At 51.2% G+C, this 10,273-nt stretch overlaps 1 protein-coding gene and 1 pseudogene across 1 annotated transcript; one reads left to right on the forward strand and one right to left on the reverse strand.

The window, feature by feature from the left end:
• Nucleotides 1-963: 963 nt before the first annotated feature.
• RPS16 (ribosomal protein S16) lies at nt 964-3,815 on the reverse strand. The gene is made up of 5 exons (XM_003812236.5): nt 3,606-3,815; nt 3,365-3,466; nt 1,421-1,517; nt 1,279-1,326; nt 964-1,175 (listed from the first exon to the last, which is right to left on the reverse strand). The coding sequence occupies exons 1-5, from the start codon at nt 3,651-3,653 to the stop codon at nt 1,030-1,032; spliced, it is 441 nt and encodes a 146-aa protein (XP_003812284.1). The 5' UTR covers nt 3,654-3,815; the 3' UTR covers nt 964-1,029.
• A 1,770-nt stretch (nt 3,816-5,585) lies between these two features.
• Nucleotides 5,586-9,370, forward strand: LOC117977048 (uncharacterized; annotated as a pseudogene).
• Nucleotides 9,371-10,273: the final 903 nt, after the last annotated feature.

Consider the following 10,273-nt stretch of genomic DNA (forward strand, 5'->3'; position numbering starts at 1 on the left):
ATAACCCAGCGCTTTAGAAGGCAGAGTCGGGTGATCACTTGAGGTCAGGATTTCAAGACCAACCTTGCCAACATGTTGAAACCCTGTCTCTACTAAAAAAAAAAAAAAAAAAAAAAAAAAAAATTAGCTGGGTGTGGCAGGCGCCTCTTCAAGCAATTCTTTCCTTCAGCCTCCAAAGTAGCTGGATACAGGCGCCTGCCACCATACCTAATTTTTGTACTTTTAATAGAGATGAGGTTTCACCATCTTGGCCAGGCTGATCTTTAACTCCTGACCTTGTAATCCACCAGCCTTGGCCTCTCAGAGTGATGGGATTACAGTCGTGAGCCACCGCGCCCGACTCTCCTTGTTTTCTTTGTATTAAAGATTATTGGCTAGGCATGGTAGCTCACACCTGTAACCTGGACACATTGGGAAGCTGAGGCAGGAGGATTGCCTGAGGTCAGGAGACCACGCCTGGGCAACATAGTGAGACCTGTCTCTACAAAAACAAAAATTCAGCTGGGGGTGGTGGCTCTCGCCTGTAATCCCAGCACTTTGGGAGGCCCAGGAAGGCGGATCACTTGAGGTCAGGAGTTTGAGACCAGCCTGACCAACACAGTGAAACCCATCGATACTAAAAATACAAAATTAGCATGGCGTGGTGGTGGGTACCTGTAATGCAAGCTATTTGGGAGGCTGGGATTGAAAAAAATAGACACCCACAAGGATAAACCATATATCCGCCAAGGTCTGCAGCCACTAATGGCCCCAAACGACTGCCATCTCAGCTTTGCCTACACACTGGACTCTACTGGAGGTGTAGAGACAGAGACCCCCTGCCTTCTGCTTCCACTCACCCACACCAAGCCCAGCACCACTACTTCTGGGGAGGGTCAAAATCCAGACTGGCAATAGGTCCAGGATGTTTATTGATTTCTGTCTGGTTAAACATCCAATACCAACACATAAGGCCACACACAGTTCTTGAAACTTTAAAATCCCTCAAAAACTGTTTATTATACAAGTGAATTTTGAGTCACGATGGGCTTATCGGTAGGATTTCTGGTAGCGAGCACGGGCACCAGGGCCTCCAAACTTTTTGGACTCGCAGCGACGAGGATCAGCTACCAGCAGGGTCCGGTCATACTGGATGAGGATGTCTTTGATCTCCTTCTTGGAAGCCTCATCCACATCTGGCAAGAAGAGCAGGGACGAGGATTTAGATAATCACACAGAGTCCTTGACTTGATCCCCACACACCCACCTACCTCATGGGAAGGACCCATGCTCACTCACATTTCTGGTAATAGGCCACCAGGGCTTTGGAGATGGACTGACGGATAGCTGTGAGAAAGACACACAATTTAAGGGTACAGGAGACTGTGAAGGCCTCCCTCCCAGAGCCACCTCCCCCATGCGCCCAGTTCCTGGGACTCACCATAAATCTGGGCCACGTGACCACCACCCTTTACACGGACACGGATGTCTACACCAGCAAATCGCTCCTTGCCGAGAAGCAGAACTGGCTCCAGCAGCTAAAGGAATGGGGAATGAACAGGGATTTAAGTTACATGCTGGGCAGCTTAGCCATCTCACTGGGCTTCTTGTTTCTGTGGCTTCTGCCACCACTGGCCTTCAAGTACTAGTGGATGGGGGTCAGGGTGTCACTCCAAGCCCCTCTACAGACCCAGAGAAGAGGAAAGTCAAAAAAGCCAGATGTGAGACTGCTGAAGTGGTGTTAAGAAATATAGGCAAGGTAAAGGGAACAAGATCTGGGCTCCCTCCTACTTGTGTCCCTCACTGGACCTCAGACACCCTACCTCTAAGACTGGTTCTTAGAAGGCTGAACAGTAAGGAGCATTCCAATAGCTTCTGAAACTCCCAAGGCTGTTTCAAGCAGTCGAAAGCCATCCCTGGACTGTTCAGGTGCCTTTTCTATTTCCCACCTGAGCTCTCTGCCCTTTCTTTGAGCCTCACAGGTTTCCAGAATTACAGTACAACCTGTCCCTGGTCCCTAGACCCTTCCCAGCTCCAGGTCTTTTACCAGTGCCTCTGTCTGGATACTTCCTTTACCTGCTTTCAGCTCACAGGTCTCCTTCCCCAGTTCTGACCACTTTGGATCAGCTTCTGGTATTGGGCCCAGTCCTTCTCCCCAACTAGGCTGGCAGGTCCATGAAGGCAAGACCTGAAGTCATCTGGATCACTGCTATGTCCCCAAAACTCAACAGAGGGTACACATACAAATCCTTCAAATACAGTGACAGCCAATAACAGTAACATTCAACATCTGCTACACAAAGGAAATCTCAGAATTTTTATTAAATTCTAGGCCAGGCATGGTGATCACACCTGTAATCCCAGTCCAGGCAGAAGGATCACTTGAGACCAAGGACCAGCCTGGGCAATAAAGTGAGACCCCACGTCTACAAAAAAATATTTCTCAAATGAGCCAGGCGTGGTGATGTGCCTGTAGTCTTGGCAACCGAAAGGCTGAGGTGGGAGGATCTCCAACTCAGGAGTTTAAGGCTGCAGTTCATTAGGATTGTGCTACTGCACTCCAGGGTAGGTGACAGCAAGATACTGTTCTTAAATAAGAACCTTATAACTCAAAAAAAATTTTTTTAACTGACCCTGCAATGTAGATATTCTTTCTTTTAAAAGTAGTAGAGTTCAGAAGGGGCAGAAATCAGACTCTGGTTTCTTTCCATTCTGAGCCAAAGAAATTGAGAGTCCCAAAAAGGGAACAGAGGAACCCCTTTTACAAGCAAGCATTTAAACAGACCCAAATTCGGCCGCACACGGTGGCTGACGCCTGCAATCCCAGCACTTTGGGAGGCCGAGGCTGGTGGATCACCTGAGGTAATGAGTTCGAGACCAGTCTGGCCAATATGGTGAAACCCCGTCTCTACTAAAAATACAAAAATTAGCCGGGCGTGGTGGTGCATGCCTGTAATCTCAGCTACTCAAGAGGCTGAGGCAGGAGAATCGCTTTAACCCGGGAGGCGAAGGTTGCAGTGATCCGAGATCGCGCCACTACACTCCAGCCTGGGCGATACAGCGAGACTCCCTCTCAAAACAAATAAATAAAATAAAAAATAGCCGGTGTCCCTTCACCCTTTTGGTCCCTCCGCCCCAGTTAGGTGAGCTTCCTAACATCCCACTTTTCAAAGCAACCCCCTAATCTTCAACACCCCCATCTCAGCATTTACATCTTCTGAACCCCAAGCCCAGCTCTAGTGCCAAATACCCCACTGTTCTACACCCAACACAACTTCTAAACATCCCGTTGCTGATACCAGCCCCCTCAGCTTTCAAGAGCTACAACATCTCTGTCTCCAAGAGTCCTCCCCATCCACTCAACGCCGGTGCCGGATCCCAGCACCTTGTACTGTAGCGTGCGCGGCTCAATCATCTCCAGGGGCCGCCCGTTCACCTTGATGAGACCATTGCCGCGTTTGCAGTGCGCCACAGCTGTCGCTGTCTTCTGTAAGATACAAGAGAAACAGGGGCCCCGTGAGCTCCGGCTCCAGCTCCCATGTTACCCCCTAGATTCCTGCCCACCGACCTCTCCCAGACCCTGGCCTTCTCCTTCCCCTCCCCTTCCCATCCGGCGTCTGGCTCACCTTGCGTCCGAAGACCTGCACCGACTGCAGCGGGCCCTTGGACGGCATGGCTCCGAGCGTGGACTAGACAACCTCACCGCGCGGCGCCGCAACCGGAAAAGGAAAGCTAGGGGCCACCCTGGCCGCTTTTCAGGGTCTGCGCAGGCGCCTTGAGCACTGCGTCGCGACGGGAGAGAGCTTTACGGCTTCTGTTGCGGCTAACGGGCGGGGCGTCTGGTCAGCGGCGGGAAGGCCCTTAGGCGCTCAGAGCGGGCGGGCCCTGTGAGGCGGAAGTGGCGGGCTCTGTGGACGGTAGGGGCGGGGCTTGGGAGTGTCGTGTGCGGACTGAAGGGAACGCTGCCGGAGTGTACCTGGCGTCTTCTGTAGTCGACTGCCGCAGCTCTTCTTTGCATTCTGGCTCTTTAATAATCTCCCTTCGCCCTTTCTTTAAATCAGTTCCCACCCTCCCACCACCTGTAATCTTTCTCCCCTCTGGACTCCCTCCTCCCCGAATCCCCCGCATCAGAATCTTCTCTTTGGAATCTACTGCAAGAAATCTGGCTGGATTCTCAGATTAAGGACTTCCAGAATCCTATCCTCCCTAGAATCCCCCTCCTTGGGGATCCTCTCCCAGAATCCTTTTCCCCTCAGAGCCCCTTCCCCTCAGAATCTCCCTTTCACCAGAATGTCCTTCCTTTCAGTTTCCTCTTCCCAGAATGTTTCCCATCCTTCTCTCAGAAGGCCAACCCCAAATGTCCCTCTTAAGAGTGCTCAACTTAGACCCCCCTTTTCCCTGAATCTCCCTCCATTCGGTCCTCGTCCCCTCAGTCACCCTTCCCAGAATCTTTCTCTTGTCAGGACCCAGTACCCCTGGAATCTCCCTCCTCCAGAATCCCCCTTTCCCGGCAAATCCCCCTTTCCCAGAACACCCCGCCCCGCAAATCCACAAAAACTTTTCTCTCAGAGACCCGTCCCTCAAAATCTACCTTTCTCCTGAATTTATTTCCCTTCCGAGACTCCTCTTCCCAGCAACTGCCTTCCCTGGAGTTTTCCCTCCGTTAGAATCCCCCTCTCCTAAGAGACCCTCCCCCAAGAATTCACCTCTTCCCCGTCCCCACCCTAGAATCTCTCTCTTTTTTCTGAGACGGAGTTTCGCTCGTTGCCCAGGCTGGAGTGCAGTGGTGCGATCTCGTCTCACTGCAACCTCCGCCTCCCGGGTTCAAGAGATTCTCCTGCCTTAGGCTCCCGAGTAGCTGGAATTACAGGCGTCTACCACCACGCCCTGGTCGTTTTTTGTATTTTTAGTAGAAATGGGGTTTCACCACGTTGGCCAGGCTGGTCTCGAACTCCTGACCTCAGGTGATGTGATCCGCCTCGGCCTCCCAGAGTCCTGGGATTACAGGCGTGAGCCACCACGCCCGGCCGAATCTCTCTGTTTTTGTTTTTGTTTTTTTCTTTTTTTTGAGACAGAGTCCTGCTCTGTCGCCCAGGCTGGAGTGCAGTGGCGTGATCTCTGCTCACTGCAACCTCTGCCTCCCCGGTTAAAGCGATTTTCCTGCCTCAGCCTCTTGAGTAGCTGAGATTACAGGCATGCACCACTACGCCCGGCTAATTTTTGTATTTTTAGTAGAGACGGGGTTTCACCATATTGGCCAGACTGGTCTCGAACTCCTGACATCAAATGATCCACTCAGCCTCCCAAAGTGCTGGGATTACAGGCGTGAGCCACCGCGCCCGGCCCCTAGAATCTCTTTCTCCAGAATCTCCCAGTCATCTTTTTCCTCTCCCCCAAATCACCCTCCACTTAGGCCTCCTCTCCACAGAATTCTCCATCCCCAGCCCCCCAACCCCACCTGAGGAACCCCAGGATTGGGTTGTCCTCTGGTTCCCCGGCAGATGTCCCTGCATCTCACCCCATCAAGAGTCTCCTCAGTGAAGAGGTTCCTCTCTCAGAGCTAGAGGGAGCCCACAGTTGCCTCAGTTTCTCTGGCAGTACAGGGTCTGGGAACCAAGGTTCAAAAGGGCGTCGTGGTGCACCTTGCCAAAGAGGGTGGAGACAGGGAGACACTGGAGGGCAGGTCTGGGGCCAGAGGGAAAATCCAGCCCGGAGTCCAGCTCTAAAAGGGGGAGGGGGGAGGGGGCTATTGGGAGGGAGGAAGGAAGTACCCAGAGGCTGACCGGGAGGGACACAGATACAGCCCAAAGAAATGTAGGCACAAGTGGAGAAGAAGAGAAAGATGAAAGGCCAAGGGAGAAGAGGAGGAGAAAAGGGAGAGACCAGGACAGTCAAGAGATGGACCCCCAAAACAAGCCCAGTGACAGATTTAGAGGCAGAGAGGCCAACCCTCAGACAAAAAAGAGATAAAGGCAGGCATAATGTTTCCAAAATACTTGAGACAGAGGCCAGGTGCAGTGGCTCACACCTATAATCCCAGCACTTTGGGAGGCCAAGGCAGCAGGATCACTCGAGCCCAGGATTCAAGACCAGCCTGGCCAACATGTTGAAACCCCGCCTCTACTAAAAATACAAAAATCAGCTGGGCATGGTGGCAGGTGCCTGTATCCCAGCTACAAGGGAGGCTGAGGCAGAACCGCTTGAACCCGGGAGGCGGAGGTTGCAGTGAGCTGAGATGGCGCCACTGCACCCCAGGCTGGGCGACAGAGCAAGACTCTGTCTCAAAAATAAATAAATAAATAAATAAGTAAACTGTGTCTCAAAAATAAATAAATAAAATAAATAGGAGAGCAGAGACCTCAAATATTCACTTGCAGACACAGATAAAGGCTACCACAGGTGTTTTCCAATGAAGACACAGGCAGATGAGAGGATGCACACATTCTACCTGTACTTTTTTTTTTTTTTTTTGAGATAGAGTCTCTCTGTGTCACCCAGGCTGGAATGCAGTGATGCAATCTGAGCTCACTGCAACCTCCGCCTCCCCGGTTCAAGTGATTCTCCTGCTTCAGCCTCTGGAGTAGCTGAGATTACAGATTCTCCTGCTTCAGACTCCTGAGTAGCCCAGATTACGGGCCTCCACCACTACGCTTGACTAATAATTTTTCTTTTTTTTTTGAGATGGAGTCTCGCTCTGTCGCCCAGACTGGAGGGCAGTGGCTTGATCTCAGCTCACTGCAACGTCAGCTTCCTGGGTTCAAGCAATTCTCCTGCATCAGCCTCCTGAGTAGCTGGGATTAAAGGCATGCACCACCATGCCCAGCTAATTTTTGTATTTATTAGTAGAGACAGGGTTTCACTATGCTGGGCAGACTAGTCTTGAACTCCTGACCTCAAGTGATCCACTTGCCTCGGCCTCCCAAAGTGCTGGGATTACAAGTGTGAGCCACTGTGCCTGGCCACTAATTTTTGTATTTTTTAGTAGAGACAGGGTTCCATCGTGTTGGCCAGGCTGGTCTTGAACTCCTTACCTCAAGTGATCCGCCTACCTCGGCCTCCCAAGGTTCTGGGATTACAGGTGTGAGCCATAGCAATTGGCCTAGCCTGCACTGTCTTAAGGGCCTATTGGGCAGGGGAGTTCAGGTTCTCTCGTCTCTCCAGATTGATCTTCACACATTTGCTACGTCTCGTATCGTCCCTGAGCTTGGGAGTCAGGGAGCGCTCTGACCTAAGCCCTCCTGACTTTGGGGTCACCATCTTTCCCCAGCCTCTATGGGCACACTCCCTGAATTATCTGTGGCTTGAGTGGAGCAAGCAGGGGATGGGATGGGGGGTGGAGGGGGAGTTCCCCTCACCCACTTCAGCCTTCCAGTCTGCTCCCCCTTCCTGTACCTCTCTCTTCCAGAACCCCAGGCCAAGCACCAGAGAAGGCCTGGGAGTGAGCAAGGTGCCCATGTTGCTTCTGTGGATCATCCTCCTGCTTGTATAGCCCTGGGAAGGCCTAGGAACGCCCTTCTGCTGGAGGGAGGCTTTTTACTTCCTTGCAGCCCTCTGAAGATACCAGCGAGTGGGGAGCAGAGCCAGCAGACAGGGGTGGGCCAATTGATGGGGCGTGATAGGGGGTGTGTTTGAGGAAGGGTCAGCCGCTTTCCCTCCAAGATCTGATTCTTCTCCTTACCCCTAAACTGTAGGAAAACAAAAATGATGACACCCTATACACCCCAGATGATCTCTCAGTGAGTATCGCATTCGCTTCTTTCTGCAGTTGCAGGTTTTGAGAGAATTCAGTGGTCTCCATGTGTGAGGGCTGCTGTGTGACCATATGAATATGTTGCAGGGAGGAGGTAGTGGGACTAACTCCTGACCCAGCCCCTAGCCTTGACAGATATATTTTGCTCACTGCTGTCTCCAACACCTAGAATAGGGAGGTATATAATAACAAATGATGATGATGACTACAGCTACATGTAAATAGTGCTTACTCTGTGCCAGGTATTGGTTTAAATGCTTTAAGTATGTTAGCTTATTTACTCTGTACACCAATCCTATAAGATAGATAGGACCACCATGTATGGATGTGAATGTTGTACACTGCACAAGGATCCCACATCTACAAAGACGGTACTATATTCACAGGCTGGACATTGTAGATTTGCATATTTGCCAACTTCTGGCAGATGGCAGTAAAGTATCTTGTGCTAATAAAATCAAGACTTAGAAGGTAGAAGGAACATAGGGAAGGTCTTTTTATTTTCTTTTCTTTGAGACAGGGTCTTGCTCTGTCCCCCACGCTGGAGTGCAGTGGCGCAATCACAGCTCACTGCAGTCTTGACCTTTTAGGCTCAAGCAATCCTCCCACCTTAGCCTCCAGAGTAGCTGGGACCACATACATGTGACACCACAAATAGCTAATGGCTAATTTTTTTTTTTTTTTTTTTTTGAGACACAGTGTTGCTCTGTTGCCAGCTGGAGTGCAGTGGCGTGATCTCTGCTCACTGCAACCTCTGCGTCCTGGGTTGAAGCAATTCTTCTGCCTCAGCCTCCCGAGTAGCTGGGACTACAGGCATGTGCCACCATGCCCAGCTAATTTTTGCATTTTTAGTAGAGACAGGGTTTCACCATGTTGGCCAGGATGTTCTCGATCCCTTGACCTCGTGATCCGCCTGCCTCAACCTCCCAAAGTGCTGGGATTACAGGCGTGAGCCACCGTGCCCGACCTTTTTTTTTTTTTTTTTTTGTAGATATGGGGTGTCGCTGTGTTGCCCTGGCTGGTCTTGGACACCTGGGCTCAAGTGATCTTCCTGCCTTGGCCTCTCAAAGAGCTGGGATTACAGGCATGAGCCACTGTGCCCAGCTGAGTGTCTTTTTCTAACTCGCACATAAGTACAGCATGGGATAGTGTCAGGCCTTATGGTTGGGATTATCCAGAGCCCTATTTACAAATGAGGAAACTGAGGCCCAGAGAACTGAAGGGGTTTGTTCCAGGACACAGATAAGAAACCTTGGGAGTGGGGACTTGGACTCACGCCCTTACCCATAGATACCAGGTCACTTTGTCCCTACTGTGTGTCCTGCTGAGACTCTAGGCTGCTCCAGTTTGGAGTTGTCTGTGATTGGGTTTGAGGAGGGACCATCTATGGGAACTGCTGTGTTCCAGCTACAGTACCTGCTGGATCCCCTGGGGTCCCGGCTGTGGGTGGCCAGCCAGGGCCCTTGCCTGTCCTGTGAAGGACATCCCCAGAGACCTGTCCTCCTCTTGGAGTTACTACAGGGAGCTTGTGCTCGGCACCCTACCAGAGCCTGAGCTTTGGAGGACATGGGCTCCCAGGTACACCCAGAGAGGCTGGGTAGAGAGAGGGAGGGAGGGAATAGTCTTCAGCTTCAACTGCCAAACCCTAAGCCTTTTCTTCCCTCTAGGCCAGAGGACCCCACCTGGAGCCCTAGTAGCCAAGGGGAAGAGGTAAGAAGGAGGAAAGTAAGGTGCGATCTGAAGTCTCTGACCTCTTGGGCAGGGAGTTGGATAAATTGCCCCACCTGCCCCCATTCTCACCCTCCTTTAGATACTCTTCTCTCTTCTTCCAGGAAGGGACAGAGAAGTGCACAGGTATTCTCTAACCTCATCCCTATCCCTTGAGAACAGGGAGGGTCCTGTGGTTCACATCCCTACATCCCTGGCTACAAAAAATTACCACTTGAAGAACTTTCTTTTCTTTTCGTTTCTTTTCTGTTTTTGAGGCAGAGTCTCACTTTGTTGCCCAGGCTAGAGTGCAGTGGCGTGGTCTCAGCTTGCTGCAACCTCCACCTCCTGGGTTCAAGTAATTCTCCTGCCTCAGCCTCCTGAGTAACTGGGATTACAGGCACGCGCCACTACACCTGACTAATTTTTGTATTTTTAGTAGAGATGGGGTTTCACAATGTTGGTCAGGCTGGTCTCGAACGCCTGACCTTGTGATCTGCCCACCTCAGCCTCCCAAACTGCTGGGATTACAGGCGTGAGCCACCGTGCCCAGCCCACCACTTGGAGAAATTTCAAGTAATACTGATGGCCAGAACCCAACCCAGATAATTTGATAATTGGTCTCTGGTGGAGCCTGAGCATCTATATTATTATTATTATTATTATTATTACTTAGAGACAGGGTTTCACTATGCTGCACAGGCTGTACTTGGCATCTGCCCATATATTTTTTTGAGACAGGGTCTCACTCTGTCGCCCAGGCTGGAGTGCAGTGGCATGATCAAAACTCATTGCAGGCTCGCTCTTTCAGGCTCAAGTGACTCTCCCACCTCAGCC

This window comes from Pan paniscus, chromosome 20 (assembly GCF_029289425.2).
Source record: "Pan paniscus chromosome 20, NHGRI_mPanPan1-v2.0_pri, whole genome shotgun sequence".
Classification (NCBI taxonomy): domain Eukaryota; kingdom Metazoa; phylum Chordata; class Mammalia; order Primates; family Hominidae; genus Pan; species Pan paniscus.